The 20466-nt window shown below is 44.0% G+C and overlaps 1 protein-coding gene across 1 annotated transcript in view; it reads left to right on the top strand.

The window, feature by feature from the left end:
• Positions 1–20466, top strand: part of KANSL1 (KAT8 regulatory NSL complex subunit 1) — a 1638220-nt gene that overhangs the window by 820515 nt on the left and 797239 nt on the right. Inside the window, exon 4 of the mRNA XM_044060463.1 lies at positions 7730–7860. Coding sequence (XP_043916398.1) covers positions 7730–7860 — 131 coding nt within the window. The remainder of the gene's footprint in view (positions 1–7729; positions 7861–20466) is intronic.

Genomic DNA, 20466 nt, shown 5'->3' with positions numbered 1-20466 from the left:
TGTTAGAGTGTATTCATTGTTTAAGTTCTGGTTACCCTCCCTCCAGCCCCCTGACTTGTTTTGGCTATACCTCTACTTTCCTTTCCTATGCTTAAAAGCTTTTTGGTGTATTTGCTTTTTTGTTGGAGGTATAACCGTGTGTGTGTGTGTGTGTGTGTGTGTGTGTGTGTGTGTGTGTGTGTGTGTGTGTATATATATATATATATATATATATATATATATATATATATATATATTTAATATAGATATATAATATAGATATATAGAAGTCCTTCTACATGGCACATCTTATAACCAAAGGTTTCACATCCAGGAAGAAAGAGGTCATTATCCCTCTCCTCATCCCTCATTAGACCAGTCATCGAATATAATGCCCCATTTGGCATGTACCTGACCAGACCACTACAGCTGGAGAGGCCACAAAAGTACCTCACAAAAAGGATCATAGGCCTTAAACACATGTCCTACATGAACAGACTCAAGGAACTTCAGCTGTTCTCAGTCTCTTATGTGCTTAGAGGTGATCTCTGCTTGACTTACAAAGCCATGTCTGACCCAGCCCTATTTTAAATGCTACACCTAAAGAAATCCCAGTCCCTCCCATGCCACATGCTGCAGAGAACACAACCTCCTTACAACAATTAACAGAACATGCTGGAGGGACAGGTTCATCTCCCAAAGGCTGCCCATAGTCTGAAATAAGCTTCCCCTTCATGTCAAGCAGAGCACCTCGCTGGCCCTCTTCAAGAGATCTTGACGAGTGGATGGGTAAGAGAAAGTCCACTCCATGGATCATTCCAGTTGCCCTATTGGATAGGGGCACTCTGAACTAACATCTGTTGGCATGGTACCTGGGCAGTTTGTTTGGGCTAGGCTTGTAAAGGCTCCACGGCCAAATTAAGGTGCACCTGACATCTGTGGCAAGAAAAAAAAATGACTTAATGGTGTTGGCTGCATGTTTTATACCCCTGACTACCTGACGTCATGGAAGAAGAGACAGCAGCTGACGCAGGACCCAAGACCCTGTTAATCAGGCCAACTGAGGGCTCCTGCAGGCAGATAACCCAAATGTGATGACTGCAACAGTGAATGCACTTTGAACATCTACATTTATGTTAAGTGTACACAGCTGTACTGTCTCTGTAGCGTACAGTCCAGTTCCCTTGCATATAGGCAACCCTTTCTGTGTCGTAGTCTCCACTGGGGCTTCTACCAAGAATAGTGTTTCCCAAAGAGAAGTGGGTGGGCTTAAGCTCACCATTCCTTTCCTCCCCCCGTAATAGTTCCAGTAGATTCCCGAATCACTGATTGAACTCTTATTACCTGGGTCAGAGCTGGGCTTTATCCTTCTACATCGAGAGATGGCTTTACATACATCTTCAATAAGTGACCCTGTCCCACCCTCCTGAACTGTACTTAATTGTGAAGTTATCAAAGCCTCTTTTGAGATAGTTTCCTCCACTGACTTGTGTACTTGTCCTAGAAAGCAGTATTTGTAGCAGCTGTAGCATAAGACAGAATCCAAGAGTTAAGTACTAGTCCATTGCAGTAAAGTTCTTTGGCTTTGTTTAGCTTTTCATGACCTAAAGTAGGTTGAAATACAAGACACATGTCTGTGTTACTGCAAAATTGTTGCAGTTGATAGTCTAGGATGTTCGTGTTTCACTGTTGCAGTCATTACTCTTGGGTTATACTGCTGGCAGGCTACCCGCAGTCGGCCAGAATTCCAAAGTTTGGGTCTGGTGACTGTTGCTGTCGCCTCCTCCCTGACGTCAGTGCGCCAGGGGTATAAAAGATGCAGCCGACGCCATTTTCTTCACTCTTTCTTGCCGCGCGGTGCCCGAAGCAAAAGCAGTTTGCAAGTGCTGGCTGACTCCTGAGATTTTCACAGACTAATTTCAGATCCGAAGTCTTCATTAAAGCTAAGTACCCGTTGAAACTTTTTCTTGCTCCAGACCGATGTCAGAAAAGGTTAACAATTGTATTTCTTGTGGGAAGCAAATACCTCATAAGGATGATTATTCTTACTGTATTCCTTGCCTAGGCCTTGATCATAATGTTGCTAGCTGTCTGTTTTGTGCTAGATTCAACAAATGCACTATTAAGCGTCTGTTTGATTTTGCTTATTGTTTTGGCCGAAAATTCAATTACATATTGCCGTCGGAACAGCCGACCGGAGTTTCTAAAAACGCAAGGAAGGAAGAGAGGGACAGGTATCAGAGATCCAAAACAGACGAGGCTTCAGCTAAGCCAGTCACCAGTTCTCAGGTGCTTTCGCAGCCCCTGACACCCGCTACCTCAGAGCCACAGGCCGCTGACAACTCCCACGTGGAGCCAGCTAGGCCTCTGGATACTCAAGGTATTGGACACTCTGGAAATCATTCCCTCAGATGGGTCCAGAGCTGCTGAGCAGGCATCTGCTCTGGAGGGTGTTTTCAGACCTACACAGCTGTATGTAAAGCCTACTTCAGCTTCAAAAGCAAAGACTACAGCAGCTTTAAAGACAGAAACAAGTACAGCATTCTCCAAGACAGACTTCCATGTCTACAAAACAGATGCTCAAAATGGCCGAAGACCTTTTTTACCTTGATCAGGGGTTCCCATCCCCCTCCTGACAAGAGGCCTAGGCAAGAGACTGACTCTTCAGATCAGGTTTCCATTTCTTCTGACTCCTCTGTACAGGAATATTCTCTTCCTCCCTATGAGGATTCTGAAGAATCCATTCCTTCAGCCTCTCCTCCTGAGGATTATTCTTTTGGGGAAACCCTGCATACCATGAGGGAGCATTTCCACTGGGAGAGCCAAGATTACTCAATCAAAGAAAAGGCTTTTCTTTACTTCCTCAGCACAGGTCTCTTGCTATTCCCCCTGTGCTAGACATTGTAGCTGATGTATTTTCAGAGTCCGGCCTTTCTCCAGACTCCTTACCTCCAGCTCCTGTTAAGCCAGACAGATACTACAGGGTTCCAGATTCACATAAATTTCTTTTTAAAAACCCTGCTGCTGACCCAGAAACTATTTCTCAGGGTCCCAAGGGGGTTAAGGCCGCTACTGCAAAAAACCCTGTCCCTTCTGATAGGGATTCAAGGGTGCTAGACAGATGGGGGGAAAAAGGTTTACACTTCTGCTACTTTGGCTGTGAGGGTTTTACATTGTCAATTTCATATGATTAAATATCAGCAATACTTAATGTCACTGTTAAAACAGAAAATGTTGACTAATTCTGATTGTACAGAAAATAAGGAAATACAGGATTTATTGCATGCAACTGAACAAGTGGGAAAGCATACATTGCAATGTGGTTTTGATTCTCTGGAGGCCTCCTGCAGGGCTGCAGTTACGGGTTCTGTCATTAGGAGGCATGCTTTGTTAAAGGAACAAAATCTGCTTGATCATGTTAAAGCAAAATTATTAGATGCTCCATTACAGCATGATACTTTATTTGGTGTTAAAGCAGAGGAGGTTTTAAAGAAAATGGAGGACAAAGCGAAATCTGTGCAAACAGTAAAGGATTTCTTACAGGTTCTGCCACCAAAATTTAACAGGAACTGGCCTACAAAGAATTGGTCCTTTCCAGTGCTGGACAGGCCACAAAGAGGCAGATACAGACGTCCCAGACGAAGATCCCAGCCCCAGGGCTCATACAGGCCTAAACAGTGGGGCTCTTCTACCTCCAAAAGTGGAGAAGACAAAGCACAGCCATACAGGAAACGGTCACAATGATTTGCCTCTGCCAGCACCAAGCACTTAACTTCTTGCAGCCCCCTTAGAGGGTAAACTAGCTCTTTTTTCTCAATCGGCACATGATCACGCAGGACAAATGGGTATTGAATATAGTGTCCCAGGGCTACAGGTTCCACTTTCACACCCTGCCAAAGGCAAAAGGTATGCCATACCTGCCACAGTCAATGGGCAGAGGCACAAAAACAAGTTTTGTCCTTATGCAAATGAGGGCCATTCAGCAAGTACCACAAGAGCAGGGATAAGGATTTTACTCAAGACTTTTCTTGGTTCCCAGAAAGGACAAAGCATGGAGACCAATACTGGACCTGTCTTTTCTAAACACATTTCTGGACGTTCCAAAATTCAAAATGTTAACTCTGCAGCAGCTTCTGCCCATGCTGGGCAAGAAGATTTGGCTTGTAACTTTGGACCTAAAAGAGGCATACCTGCATATACCAATCAGACAGTCTTGCAGAAGATACCTCAGATTCATAGCTGGCTCAATGCACTACCAATTCTCTGCACTGCCCCTTGGCTTATCAACTGCGCCCAGGTCCTTCACAAAATGCCTGGCACCAGTAATTGCATTTTGCAGACAGGAATTCAAATTTATCCTTACTTTGACGACTGCCATATACAAGCAGAGAACAAAGACACACTACTAAAGCATCTGGCATTCGTAAAAAGATTATTAATTTGCCTAGGGTACACAGTAAATGAAAAGAAATCAAAACTAGTACCCTCTCGAGATAATTTTCCTGGGTGCTAGCTTAAATACAACTGCCCAGATGGCTTATCTCACACCAGACAAAGGCAACTAACTTCTTACTTCAAAATGTTGGCAACAAAGACCCAGTTATCTGCAAGAAAAATTCTGCAGGCTTTGGGCTTCATGGCATCCTGCATTCTGTTAATTCCATATGCCAGACTGCATATGAGGAAACTTCAGTGGTATCTAAAAAGTGTCTGGACTCAACATTGTCAAAGCCTGGAAGCATTAATTACCCTCATTCCTTGCCTGGAACAGGAGTTTCGATGGTGGGCACATGCCTGTCACCTCAACAAGGGACAGCCATTCACTCCACCCACAGCCAGGCAGTCAATAACAGATGCATCAGATTATGCCTGGCAGGAGCGGCCGTAGGTAAACTGATGCCCAAGGCAAAAGGGCTCCATGGCACCTCCCACCACATTACCTGGTGCCCCATCCTGGTCTACCTATACCAAATAAATACTGGAAAAGAGCCCCTGCTAGACCGGCGCCCTAGACGGCCGCCTAGTTTGCCTATGCCTAAGTCCGGCTATGTGCCTGGAGAGCACACATGGCAGGAAAGTGAATTCAGGGCACATGGTCCACCAGCCAAATGCATCCACATATCAATCAGAAAGAGATGCTAGCTGTTCAGAATGCCCTGACAGCTTTCAAGGATCTTCTCCATCCAGGACAACTACTGATAAGGACGGACAACACTACAGTCATGTGATAAGCAGGGAGGCACACATTCCTACCCCCTCTGCAGACAAGCCATGACTTTGTGGGACACAGCATTGACTTATCAAGTATACCTGCAAGCACAATTCGTGCCAGGAAAAAACAATACTCTGGCAGACGACCTAAGCAGAAACCTTACGGATCCCCACGAGTGGAAACTGGATCCACAAGTCTTCAGCATAACTAAGGAATGGGGCTGCCCAGACATAAATCTATTTGCAACGAGTGGAAACTGGATCCACAAGTCTTCATCATGATAAAGGAATGGGGATGCCCAGACATCTATTTGCCTCCCCTCACAACTGCCAACTACAGAAATTCTGCACAAGGACTTATCACAAGCGAGCATGGAAAGTGGATGCTCTGTCATTCAGCTGGAAAAGTCTTAACAGTATATGCCTTTCCTCCTCTGCCTTTCCTCCCCAAGGTACTCCTAAAGGTCAGACAAGAGAAGCCAAGAATGATTCTGATTGCCCCAGACTGGCCACGCCAGTACTGGTACCCAATCCTAAAAAGTTTGTCTCCAGGCCCAGCCTGGACATTGCCTCTAATTCCTCACTTACTGACCTAGCGAAACCATCAGATTCTGCACAGCCAACTTAGGACCCTAAATCTGGCAGCATGGCAGATAATGTAACCATTCAAAGCACACCTCTCTCTAAAGCAGTGATGGGTGTTATTTTGGAGGCCAGGAGGCCCAGTACCAGAAAGTCTTATGCAGAAAAATGGAAAAGATTATGTTCTTTTCTTGGAACCAGGCACAAGGAATTGACACATCTGTACCAAATATTCCTCAGATTTTGAAATACCTAACTGAGATGCTGGACAAAGGCCTATCCTTTTCATCAATTAAAATTCATGCCTCTGCCATTTCTGCTCATTACGATATGGAACCTCCTATTTTTCCCGTCCATTGCTAAGGCAGTACCTCAGAGGAGCCAAAAACATAAGACCTCCAAGGAGAGCCCCAATACCTGCATGGGACCTCAATTATGTCTTGGAAAAACTCACACTGCCGCCTGTTGAGCCAGCCAATACAGCTGATGTAGAGTTTTTATCTTGGAAAACAGCTCCGCTCCTAGCAATAACCTCTGCAAGACTAGTTTCAGAGTTAGACACTCATGGCTGTGGAATCTTTCATCATTTTCCATCCAGACAGGGTTTCTCTAAGGACGAACCCAACATTTATGCCTAAGGTAGTGTCCATTGTGGCCCTTAACCAACCCATTAATTTGCCTACCTTTTATCCAAACCCACAGAATAAGGATGAGAGACTTCTGCATTCCTTGGACATACACAGACAACTACGCTTCTACTTGGTCAGAACTAAAGCTTTCAGAAAAACTGAGCAACTTCTAGTGGCATACGCTGCAGGATCTCAAGGAAAGCCCATCTCAAAACAGACTATTTCAAAATGGATAGGCCACTGCATTCGTTTCTGCTACTCACAACATGGCAAATCGCATTAGGCCTCATTCTACCAGGGCAGCAGCCACTTCAGCAGCTATCCTCAGAGAAGTACCAACCAAAGACATTTTAGAGGCTGCAACTTGGAGTTCAGTGCACATTTTCTCAAAGCACTACCATTTACCTCTCTACTCTAAATCCAGAGCAGGCTTCGCCACTACAGTTCTGCAAGACCTTATAAACTCTCCTTATCCTATTCAAGTCCAGCCACCCAACCTTAGCTTTGGGATTCAACCCATGAGTAATGACTGCAGCAGTGAAACACGATGAACATAGTACAGTTGTGTACCTACCATAAATGTAGATGTTAGAGTGTTGCAGTCCAGGTTACCCACCATCCCCCTTTTCTTTGCTGGGACTTACCTATACTTCCCTATCGTATACAACCTATGTGGTGTATTTGCTTGTAGATGAAGGAAATGTTTATTTTACTGCATGCATAATTCTAGGCATAATATTTTTAGCCTACCATTTTGGGGGCACCTGACATCTGGGGCAAGAAAAACCTGAAGAAAATGGCGCCTGCTGCATCTTTTATACCCCTGGCGCACTGACGTCAGGGAGGAGGTGACAGCAACTGACGCCGGACCCAGACTTTGGAATTCTGTCCGACTGCGGGTAGCCTGCCAGCAGGATAACCCAAGAGTAATGACTGCAACAGTGAATACACTCTAACATCTACATTTATGCTAGGTACACAACTGTACTTTTTTAGTACTTAGTAAATGTTCTTCCAGTCTGCGGGATTTGTGGTTTTTTCTTTCTCTTTTAGGCTGTATTTAAATCTAGAAATACAAGTTCTAAGATTTTGGGATGCCGAGTTTTGGCCTACCTACATTTTTTGCTGGTCATTTATGGGCCTAGTGCCATGCTAAACTTTTCAAACATTAATATTTGTTAGGGTCTGCTTATTGCTATATATTTTATCTCTAGTTGTCGTAATATATGCCAGGAGAGGAAGGTAGGCAAGGATAGGTTTAAAATTTAAAAAAAAAAAAAAAAAAAACATAGGTAATTTGATATTAAGTTGTGAATTTCTTTATACAGGGTGCGGTAATACTTGGCGACCCACCGCCTTCTGACCAAGCAGTAGATCATGGACCAGATTCTGTTTGTGTGGAGAGTAAAACAGATAGCTCCGTTTGTATCTTTGCTCAACAGAGTGGAGCAGACAGAAGGTAAGTTAATATTTTAAACAAAAGTCATGACGCAAGCAGGTTGATGTTTTATTTCTGTGCCTTGCACTATTAACATTTGAGATTTTCAAACAGAAGGGAATGACCCATGTTACTATTGTGTCACTGAGAACTTGGAGAATATCACCAAAGACCGAGTTTACTTTAATTTGGGGACCCTTGAAAGTAGATTCTCCAGCCACATCATATGCTGCAGGCAGAATTGAAATCCCTCCTGTCGAAGTTCAGCGGCTTTTCAGGCACACTTTTTTCTTGGTGATGAGAATTTTGTGATGTCATGCTGTGTCCCACTGTGAGGGTGGCCACGGTGGTGCAGCGGTTAGTGTTGCCGCCTCACAGCAAGAGGTTCTCCGGTTTGATCCTCTGCTGGGGTGCTTTCTGTGCGGAGTCTGCATGTCCTCCCTCTGGTCACATGGGTTTCCTCCAGGTGCTCCGGGTTCTTCCCACATCCCAAAGACATGCTGTAGGTGTATTGGACACTAAATTGGCCCTAGGCATGAGTGTGTGTGTTCCTTTTGTGGAAGGTTGGGCGCTGGACTGGCAACCCGACACAGTAAAACTCTACTGCCAATCATGAGCGGACAGGTGATCTGCTGTGGTGACCTCTAACCGGGAAAAGCTGAAAGAAGATGATGCTGTGTCCCACTGTAGTGTCTGCAACTTGGTAGTCTTTTATGTGGTGGAATTGTTGGATCATGCAGTTTCGCATTACTGAAAAGGCATAACTTGGTTTTTTTGGCAGTTTTTTAACTTCAACACAAGTTTTCCTTCTAGGCACCTGTACACTTGCATTATATGAGAATGTGAGCAACTCAGATGTCATTAGAGGAGTTTGGTTTCTTTTCTGATACAAGTGGTTTTGGGAAGTTGGCCACCCTTTCTTTGATGCACAATCCTTACTTGATTACTGTTGCCAGCATATCAAAGGCTGTGGTGTTGCACTAGTGGGAGTGTTAGGACTACACAACTGCTTGTGTGTGCGTATGCATATGTATGAAAAGATGGTTATTGATGGAAGTTAACCTTATTTTGTTTGCTGTTTTGTATGTGAATGTGTATCTATATGAATATGTATCTATGTAGAAAGAAGTATAGGTATACATTTTGTGTGTGTGTGTGTATATATATGTATATGTATGTATGTATATATATATATATATATATATATATGTATATGTATATATATGTATATGTATATATATATATGTATATATATGTATATGTATATATATATGTATATGTATATAGATAGATATATATAGATATAGATATATGTATATAGATATATATAGATATATAGATATAGAGAGAGAGAGAGATATATAGATATGTATATATATGTATATATATATATATATATATATATATATATATATATATATATATATATATATATATATAGAGAGAGATATATATATATATATATATATATATATGTGAAACGTGTATACAAAATATATGTACAGTGGATATAAAAAGTGTACACACCCCTGTTAAAATGCCAGGTTTTTGTGATATAAAAAAAGAGAATTGTAAATCATTTCAAAACTTTTCCCACCTTTTATGTGACCTATAACCCATACAATTCAGTTGAAAAACAAATCTGTTAGGGAAAAAAATATAAAAAATAAGAAACGTACAATAAGCTGGTTGCATAAGTTAGCACACAAACTGATACTTTGTTGAAGCACCTTTTGATTTAATTACAGCATTCAGTCTTCTTGGGTAGGAGTCTTGTCATTATGGCATATCTTGACTTGGCAATTTTTGCCCACTCTTCCTTGCAGAAGTGTTCCAAATCTGCCAGTTTGCGAGGGCATCTCTTGTGTGTAGCCCTCTTCAGGTCACCCCACAAATTTTCTTTTGGATTTACATCATGGCTCTGTCTGGGCCATTCCAAAACTTTAATTTTCTTCTGGTGAAGCCATTCTTTTGTTGATTTGGATGTATGCTTGGGGTCATTGTCGTGTTGAAAGGTGAAATTCTTCTTTATCAGCTTTCTAGCAGATGCCTGAAGGTATTGGGCCAAAAGTGACTGGTATTTGGAACTGTTCATAATTCCCTCCGCCTTGACTGAAGCACCAGTTCCAGCTGAAGAAAAGCAACCCCAAAGCATGATACTGCTGCCACCACCATGCTTCACGGTGGGGATGGTGTTCTTTTAGTGATGCGAAGTTTTGTTTTTTTGCCAAATGTACCTTTTGGAATTGTGGCCAAAAAGTTCAACCTTAGTCTCATCAGACCATAACACATTTTCCCACATGCTTTTGAGAGACTTGATGTATTTTGCAAAATTTAGCCAGGTCCTGATGTTTTTATGTAGGAAAAGGCTTCCATGTTGCAACCCTACCCCATAAGTCCAGACATATGGAGAATACGGGAGATTGTTGTCACATGTAGTACACATCCAGTACTTGCCAGAAATTCCTGCAGCTCCTTCAGTGTTGCTGTAGGTCTCTTGGCAGCCCCCCTGACCAGTTTTCGTCTGGTCTTTTCATTAGTTTTGGAGGGACATCCAGTTCTTTGCAACATCACTGTTATCCCATATTTCCTCCGTGTTTTGATGAGTCTTCACTGTGTTCCATGGTATATCCATTGCTGTGGACATTTTTTTGTACCTTTCTCCTGACTGATACCTTTCAACAATGAGAGATCCCTTTGATGCTTTGTAAGCTCTCTGTGAACCCTGGCTTTTGCTGTAGCAGGCAACTGAGTAAATGTCAGGAAAATCCTACTGGGACAGCTGAAATTTATTTAGGGTTAATCAGAGTATCTCTTCTAAACATACTGTATGAACAATACTCACATTACGAACTGCAGTACTTTTAATTGTATGTCTAAACCACTATGATTATGTAAATATTTTATGCAATTATATGTTATCTGTTATGTTTTCTAACTGTATGTGTAAATCACATTTCCCATGTAAATATCTTGATGTTCATCGTGTTTCACTGTTGCAGTCATTACACTTGGGTTATCCTCCTGGCAGGCTACCCGCAGTCGACCTGAATTCCAAAGTCCTGGTCCAGCGTCAGTTGCTGTCGCCTCTTCCCTGACGTCAGTGCGCCAGGGGTATATAAGATGCAGCCGACGCCATTTTCTTCAGTCTTTCTTGCCGCGTGGTGCCCGAAGCAAAAGCAGTTTGCAAGTGCTGGTCGGCAGACTCCTGAGATTTTCGAAATTTAATTTCAGATCCGAAGTCTTCAATAAAGCTAAGTACCCCGTTGGGGAAACTTTTTCTTGCTCCAGACCGATGTCAGTAAACGTTAACAATTGTATTTCTTATGGGAAGCAAATACCTCATAAGGATTTTCATTCTTACTGTATTCCTTGCCTAGGCCGTGACCACGACGATGTTCATTGTGTTTCACTATTAGTCATCACTGTAGGGTTCTTCCTGCCGGCAGGCAGCCCTCGGTCGGTCAGAATCCCAAAGTCTGGGTCCGGTGACTGCCAGGGGTACGAAGCTCCCAGCCGACGCCATGTTCTCCAGTCTTTCTTGCCGCGCGGTGGAAGCAGTTCGCAAGTGCCGATCGGCTGACTCCTGTTATTTTTGGTGCTTCATTCAGAAGACATTCTTCTTTTCAAAGCTAAGTACCCCGTTGGGGAAACTTTTTTCTTGCTCCAGACCGATGTCAGAAAAAGTTAATTGTATTTCATGTGGGAAGCAAATACCTCATAAGGATTTTCACTCTTACTGTATCCCTTGTCTAGGCCCTGACCACGACGTAGCTAGTTGCCGGTTTTGTGCTAGATTTAATCAACGTACTATTAAACAGAGATACGATTTTGCCTTTCATTACTTTGGGAGGCGATTTAATTATAGCATGTCGTCGGACAAGCTTCCGACTACCGGAGTTCATAAAAGGTGCAAGGATAAGGATAGGCCTCCAAGGTCCAAATCAGACTACAGTTTACAATCAGAGCCAGCTGCTGGTTCGGCCGTCAGTGAGGCGCTGTCGCAGCCCCTGTCGGCCATTACAGAACCGCTTGCCGAAACTGACTCCCACGAGGAGCCAACTAGGCCTTCGAATACTCCAGGTGCAGGACCTTCGGATAATGCTCCCTCGGATGGGTCCGGAGCCGCTGTGCAGGTACCGGATTCAGAGGAGGTTTTCAGGCCTACGCAGCTTCAGGTAAAGGCAAAGACAAAGGCAAAGACTCCTTCTAAAACAAAGACTCAAGCCCAGGCCTCCTCTGATCCGGGACCTAAATCTCAAAAACAAATGCTTAAAATGGCGGAGGACTTGTCTAACTATAAGGGGTTCACGTCCCCCTCCTGACAAAAGGCCAAGACAAGAATTGGATTATGAATCCTCTTATCAGGCATCTATCTCTTCAGTGTCTTCCTCTGAACAGGATTTTCCCTCCTTATGAGGATTTTGATGCTGAGGAATCCATTCCTTCAGCTTCTCCTGAGGATTATTCTTTTGGGGAAACTTACATGACATGAGGCAACATTTTCACTGGGAAGGCCAGGAGTACTCTGAATCTAAGAGAAGGCTTGGGGATTTCCTTCTCCAGCAGAGACCCCTGGCTATTCCTCCTATTTTGGATATTGTGGATGATGTCTTTTCTGAGTCTAATTTAACTCCTCCTTTCATCCGGCCCCTGTTAAGCCTGATAGATATTACAGTCCTTGACTCACACCAGTTTCTTTATAAAAATCCTACTGCTGATCCAGAAACCATTTCTCAGGATCCTAAGGGTGTTAAGGCCGCCACTGCTAAGAACCCTACTCCGTCAGATAAGGATTCTAGAGCTTTGGAGAGATGGGGCAAAAAAGTGTACACTTCTGATACTTTATCTGTTAGGGCTTTAAATTATCAATTTTATATGTTGAAATTTCAGCAATACCTTTTGTCTGTTATGAAACAAAAACTGGGTGCCATTTCTGCATGTGCAACACAATAAGGAATTACATGATTTGATGCATGCTACTGAGCAGGTGGGAAAACATACCTTACACTGTGGTTTTGATGCTTCGGAAGCCTCTTGCAGGGCGGCTGCCACTGGCATGGTCATTAGAAGGCATGCTTGGTTAAAGGAACAAAATTTGCCTGATCAAGTAAAAGCAAAGTTACCGGATGCTCCTGTTCAACATAATGTTTTGTTTGGGTCTAAGGCTGAAGAGGTTATAAAGAAAATGGAGGAGAAGGCAAAATCTATGCAAACGGTTAAGGATTTCTTACAAGTTCAGCCTCCTAGATTTAGCAGAAATTGGCCAGCTAAAAATTGGTCCTTTCCCAGCTCGGACAGGCCTCAGAGGGGTAGATATAGGTGCCCCAGAGGGAGGGCCCAAGCACAGACCTCTTATAGACCTGGACATTGGAGTGCTTCCACCCCCAGGAGTGGAGAAGATAGGTCTCAACCTTACAGGAAACAGGCTCAATGACTCCCCCTGCATGGTTCCAGGAACCTCTCTCCTGGAAGCTCCTCTGGGAGGAAAACTTTCTCTTTTTCACCGAAATTGGACTTGCATAACCCAAGACAAGTGGGTTCTGGGTGTAGTTTTAAGAGGTTACAAATTCCACTTTCACATCTTACCAAAACCAAACGGATGGCCAGACCTACCAAAAACTCAATGGGCAGAGGCATTAAAACAGGTGAGGTCCCTCATGGCTATGAGGGCCATAGAACTGGTTCCAAATTCAGAGACGGGGCAAGGCTTTTATTCGAGACTTTCTAGTTCCCAGAAAGCAAAATACTTGGAGACCCATCCTGGATCTGGCAGTTTTAAACACTTTCCTGGATATACCAAAGTTCAAGATGCTTACTCTGCAGCAGCTCCTGCCAATGTTGAGCAAAAATGCATGGATGGTGACATTGGATTTAAAGGAAGCTTGCCTACACATTCCTATCAGACAGGAGTGCAGAAGATACCTCAGGTTCAAGGCAGGCCTGAAACATTACCAATTCTCTGCGCTTCCCTTTGGCTTGCCTACTGCGCCCAGGGTTTTTACCAAGTGCCGGGCACCAGTAGTAGCTTACTGCAGACACAAGGGAATTCCAATTTACCCTTATCTGGACGACGGCCTTATTCAAGCAGACAGCAAGTACATTTTACTCCAGCACCTGGAATTTTGTTCCGAATCTACTCAAGTACTTGGGATTCACTGTGAACGTAAAAAAGTCAAATTTGCCACCCACTCAACAGATAACTTTCCTGGGTGCTCTTTTAGACACAACCCAGATGGCATTCCTGACATCAGAAAAACAACTACAGCTGGCTTCAACTTTCAAAAGCCTGGCGTTAATGTCTCCGCTAACTGCAAGGAAATTCCTGTAGGCTTTGGGTTACATGGCTTCCTGCATCCTACTCATACCATATGCAAGACTGCATATGAGGAGGATACAATGGTACCTAAAAAGCTTATGGTCCCAGCATTGTCACAGTCTGGAAACAGTGATTGCTGTCTTGCCTGCAAAAGGAATTCCATTGGTGGGCCATGGCATGTCTTCAAAACAAAGGGAAAGCCTTCAGTCTACCTCCAGCCTACCAAGTGATAACCACGGACACCTTGGATTATGCATGGGGAGCCCACTTGCAGGGGAAAGGCCTGCAAGGTTTTTGGACAGAGGATCAGAAGCATCAACATATCAGTTTAAAAGAGATGTTAGCTGTGCAGAATGCCCTCTTGGCTTTCAGGGATCTTTTACAGCCAGGGCAGCTTCTGATACGGACAGACACCACCACAGTTATGTGGTACATAAGCAAGGGGGTTCACACTCCTACCCCCTTTGCAGACTAGCCATGACTCTATGGAACACAGTTTTCAAAGTGGACCTACAAGCTCAATTCCTGCCAGGGAAACGAAACACTCTGGCAGACAGCCTGAGCAAGAGCCTGTCAGACCTACACGAGTGGATGCTGGACACCCAAATATTCAAGATGATTACAGAAGCCTGGGGCAGCCCAGACATAGATCTGTTTGCATCTCCCCACAACTACCAGTTAGACTTTTTGCACAAGGACATATCACAAGCTAGCATGGAAAGTGGATGCTCTCTCATTCAGTTGGAGGAACCTCTCTGGGTATGCCTTTCCACCACTACCTCTTCTACCAAGGGTGTTATTAAAAATAAAACAGGACAAACCAAAGCTGATCTTACTAGCCCCAAATTGGCCTCTACAATTTTGGTACTCAACACTGATAAATCTATCCCAGGAACCTCCTTGGATTCTACCTCAGATTCCAAATCTTTTGTCTCAACATCAGGTCCAGGTCCTGCACTCTCATATCAAAACTCTCAGCCTGGCGTATTCAGGACCTATGATTAATCCTACCCTTTCCAAACAGGTCATGGATGTTAACTTGGAAGCTAGACGGCCTAGCACTAGGAAATTTTATGAAAGTAAATGGAAGAGATTTTGCACTTGGATGCATGCTCGGGAATCAGATCCTCACATTCCAAATATTCCATTGATTCTGCATTACCTTACAGATATGTTGCATAAAGGTTTATCCTTTTCCTCCATAAAAATACATGCCTCAGCTATCTCTGCACATTATAATACAGATCCTCCAATTTTTTCACATCCACTTCTGAAACTATCTCAGAGGAGCAAAGAATTTAAGGCCCCCTAGGACACCACCCATTCCTGCCTGGGATCTCAATTATGTCCTGGAAAAACTTACTCTGCCTCCTTTTGAGCCTGCTGCCACATCTGATGTAAAGTATTTATAATGGAAGACTGTTATCCTACTGGCTTTAACTTTAGCCAGGAGAGTCTCTGGAGTTACAAGCGCTCATGGCTGTGGAACCTTACATTATTTTTCATCAAGACAGGGTTTCTTTGAGGACTAATCCTACTTTCATTCCTAAAGTGGCTTTAAACCAAACTATTCACCTGCCAACTTTTTTCCCTAATCCACAAAATAAGGGGGAGAGGCAGCTTCGCTTTTACCTGGACAGAACCAAGGATATCAGGAAAACAGAACTGTTTGTTTCTTATGCAGTAAATTCCCAAGGCAAAGCTATTTCAAAACAGACCATTTCTAAATGGATTGCTCATGGAATCAGATTTTGTTACTCATCATGGAAAGCAAATCCCAGGAAAAATTAGGACTCTCTACCAGAGCTGCTGCTACTTCAGCTGCCTTTCTCAGGGGAGTACCTACCAAAGATATTTTGGAAGTTGCAACTTGGGTTTCAGTGCATACTTTCTCTAAGCACTATAATCTCCCTCTTTATTCTAAGTCTAGGGCAGGCTTTGCTTCTGCAGTCTTGCAAGGCCTTCTAGCCGCCCCTTCTACTCTAAACACCACCCTTTATCTCAGCTTTGGGATTCTACCCTACAGTAATGACTGCAACAGTGAAACACGATGAACATAGTTCAGTTGTGTACACTTACCATAAATGTAGATGTTAGTGTCTTCAATGTTGCAGTCTGGGTTACCCACCCTCCTGTCCCCTCTTATACTTTTATTGGTGCGATTCCCTACTTCACCCTTCTGAGGTGCATTTGCTACAGGATGTTCATCGTGCATACAGCTGCAGTCATAACAGATGGGTTCTCCTGCCGTCAGGCGTGTCCTCAGTCGGCCGAATTCCAAAGTCTAGGTCCGGCGTCTGTTGTCGTTGCTTCTTCCCTGACGTCAGTGCGACAGGGGTATAAAGGAACCAGCCGACGCCATTTTCTTCAGTCTTTCTTGCCGCGTGGTGCCCGAAGCAGAAGCAGTTCGCAAGTGCCGGTCGGCCAGCTCCTGAAATTACAAAAATTTTGAAACTGAAGTCTTGAAAGCTAAGTACCCCGTTGGAGAAACTTTTCTTGCCTCAGACCCATGTCAGACAAAGTTAATAATTGTATTTCATGTGGGAAGCAAATACCGCATAAGGATTTCCATTACCTCTGTGTACCTTGTTTAGGCCCAGACCACGATGTCTCGATCTGTCGCTTTTGTGCTACATTCAACAAACGCACCATTAAGCGTCTGGCGGAGTTCGCCCAGCATTATTTTGGAAAAACATATAACTATATTATATCGTTGGATACTCCGACTCCAGTTTTGTCTAAAAAACGCAGAGATAAGGACCGACACATGTGGTCCGCGACCTTTACCGACACCATGCCAAAGCCGACTACACGTGGTCCGGTTCTCAGCGAGGCGCCTACGCAGCCCATGACTACCGACGACACTTCATTGGCGGTGTCTCCTGTTGCCGAGGTCGCAGGCTCCTCGGCCCACACCCCGACTACAGATACCGAAGCCACTCTTGGCGTTGAACCTCAAAATGTGGACAGGTCTACCTCCACTCAAGGTGTCTTCAGACCTTCCTCTTCTTTTTCCATCAAGGCTTTCACTAAGTCTAAAGCAGCCATGCATTCTAAGAGACAAGCTACACAGGGCCCATCTCCAGGCCCCATGCCTAAAAAACAGATGCTTAAAATGGTTGAGGATTTAATTACTCTTATCCGGGGTTCTCAACCCCCACCGGACAAAAGGCCCAGAGTGGAGGAAGAATCCCCCTCCTCTGATCAGGGCTCCATTATTTCAGAGCACTCTGATGATCAGGAACATTCCTACTCCCCTTTTGAATCCTCTGATGCAGAGGAGTCCATTCCTTCTGTATCCCCCCCCAGAGGATTACTCATTTGGGGAAACTTTGCATACCTTAAGGGAACGCTTCCACTGGGAAGGCCAAGATTATTCAGATTCCAAGAAAAGGCTTAGGGAATTTCTCTTGCTACCTCAGCACAGGCCTCTGGCTATACCTCCTGTCTTGGACAATCCTAGATGACGTTTACTCGGAGGCCTGCCTAACCCGGATTCTCTGCCTCCAGCCCCAGTCAAGCCTGACAGGTACTACAGGGTTCCTGACTCGTGCCAATTTCTATACAAAAGCCATGCTGCTGACCCAGAAACCATCTCACAGGGCCCCAAGGGAATTAAGGCCTCCACTTCTAAAAAATCCTTTACCTTCCGAGAGAGATTCCAGATCCTTAGAAAGGCGGGGGAAAAAGGTATATACCTCGGCTACCTTAACCATGAGGGGCTTAAACTGTCAGTTCCATATGCTAAAATACCAACAGTTTTTGTTATCACAATTGAAAAGTAAAATGTCACAACCTGAACAACCAGACTTGAAGGAGTTGCAGGATTTGATGCATAGTGCAGAACAAGTGGGTAAGCATACCTTACAATGTGGTTTTGATGCTCTAGAGGCCTCATGTAGAGCTGCTGTTACAGGATCAGTCATACGTAGACATGCCTGGCTCAAGGAACAAACCTTTCCTGATCATGTCAAAGCTAAATTACTAGATGCCCCTCTACAAAAGGATGTATTATTTGGTGCTAATGCTGAGGAGGTATTAAGGAAAATGGAGGAAAAGGCTAAATCAATGCAAACTGTGAGATTTTCTACAGGTACAACCCCCACGTTTCAGTAGAAATTGGCTTTCCAAAAATTGGTCCTTTCCAGCCACGGACAGACCCCAAAGAGGTAGATACAGGTGCCCGAGGGGCAGAGGACAATCCCAAGGATCGTTTAGAGGCAGAGAATGGCAAGCTCCTACCCAAAAAGGTGGTGAGGATAACTCGCAGTCATTCAGAAAGCAAGGCCAATGACTTTCCCCTTTGCATGCCAAGCAAGACTCAAATGGCAGCCCCCTTAGTAGGAAAACTGGCGTTATTTTCAAAAAATTGGCATTTTGTCACAAAAGACAAATGGATCCTGGACATTATAAACAGAGGCTACAGATTCCATTTTCACACCCTTCCAAAAATGAGAGGCATGCCAAACCTGCCACACAATCAAAGGGCAGAGGCACAAAGGCAAATTACAGATCTCATAGACATGAAAGCTATTCAAGAGGTACCTACGCACGAACAAGGTCAAGATTTTTATTCCAGACTATTCCTGGTACCAAGGAAGGGAAAAGATTGGAGACCTATTTTGGACCTATCCATCCTAAACACATTTCTACTCATACCAAATTTCAGGATGCTCACTCTACAGCAGCTTCTTCCCATGCTGGGCAAGGAGTCTTGGCTGGTAACATTGGACCTCAAGGAGGCATACCTGCATGTCCCAATCAGACAAAATTGTAGAAGATACCTCAGATTTTTTGCAGGTTCAACCCATTATCAATTCTCTGCATTGCCCTTTGGCTTATCTACTGTGCCCAGAGTATTCACGAAATGCCTGGCATCAGTAATTGCCTACTGCAGACTTCAAGGGATACAAATATACCCCTATTTGGACGACTGCCTGATCCAAGCGGACAGCAAGCACATTCTTCTGAAACATCTGGCTTATGTAATAATGTTGTTGAACTCTCTGGGATACACAGTCAACAAAAAGAAATCAAGACTAATACCCTTTCAGAAGATAATTTTCCTGGGTGCCAACTTGGACACAAACACCCAGATGGGCCTACCTCATGCCAGAGAAGCAGGGGCAACTAACTCAATACTTCAGAGCACTAGCAAATTGCACCAGTCTGACTGCAAGGAAAATCCTGCAGGCTCTGGGATTCATGGCATCTTGCATCTTACTAATCCCATGTGCAAAGCTGCATATGAGAAAACTTCAATGGTACCTGAAAAACCTATGGTCTCAACACAGCCACAGTTTGGAAACAATAATACCTCTAATTCCATGTCTACAAAAGGAATTTCTGTGGTGGGCTCAAGTATGCCAAACAAACACAGGTATTCCATTCAGCAAGCCTCAAGCAAATCAAGTCATCACAACAGACGCCTCGGACTACGCCTGGGGGGGTGCACATGACAGATCGGTGCATTCAGGGCAAATGGTCCCAAAAAGAAAAGCACCTTCACATCAATCAAAAGGAAATGCTAACAGTAATGAATGCTATTATAGCTTTCAAAGACCTTCTGCAACCAGGTCAACTATTGATAAGAACGGACAACACCACAGTTATGTGGTACATAAATGAACAGGGAGGAACACATTCATACCCCCTATGCAGACTGGCCATGTCACTTTGGAACATGGCCATGGACTTACAAATCGAACTACAAGCACAGTACTTGCCAGGCAAGGAAAACACGCTGGCAGACAACCTAAGCAGAAATATGACAGATCCACACGAATGGAAGTTGCATCCAAAAGTATTACAGAGATAATCCAAGCATGGGGAAGGCCAGACATAGATCTCTTTGCCTCCCACAAAAATCACCAATTGACAAAATTCTGCTCAAGGATTTTCCATCCAAAGGCCTGGAGAGTGGACGCTCTCTCTTTCAGTTGGACATAAATGACAGTTTATGCCTTCCCACCTCTTCCTCTGCTGCCCAAAGTTCTATTGAAAACCAGAGCAGACAGACCAAAGATGATTCTCATTGCTCCAGACTGGCCAAGACAACACTGGTACCCACTCCTGAGGAGCCTGACACACTCCCCACCATGGACCCTGCCTCTAATGCCTCTTCTCCTGACTCAGCACAGCTTCAAAACTCTTCACAGCCAACTAAAAACACTCAATCTAGCCGCATGGAAGATTCCTTAGCATCACAGCAGACCCTACTCTCCAAGGAGGTGCAGGATGTCATTTTGGAGGCCAGAAGGCCGTCAACTAGAAAAGCTTACTCCGCAAAATGGAAACGGTTTTTTGTC

The sequence above is a fragment of the Protopterus annectens genome, chromosome 2.part0 (assembly GCF_019279795.1).
Source record: "Protopterus annectens isolate FY-2018-M chromosome 2.part0, PAN1.0, whole genome shotgun sequence".
NCBI classification, from domain to species: Eukaryota; Metazoa; Chordata; order Ceratodontiformes; family Protopteridae; genus Protopterus; species Protopterus annectens.
The sequence above is the reverse complement of the archived record's forward strand: the minus strand, read 5'-3'. Positions and strand labels throughout refer to the sequence as shown.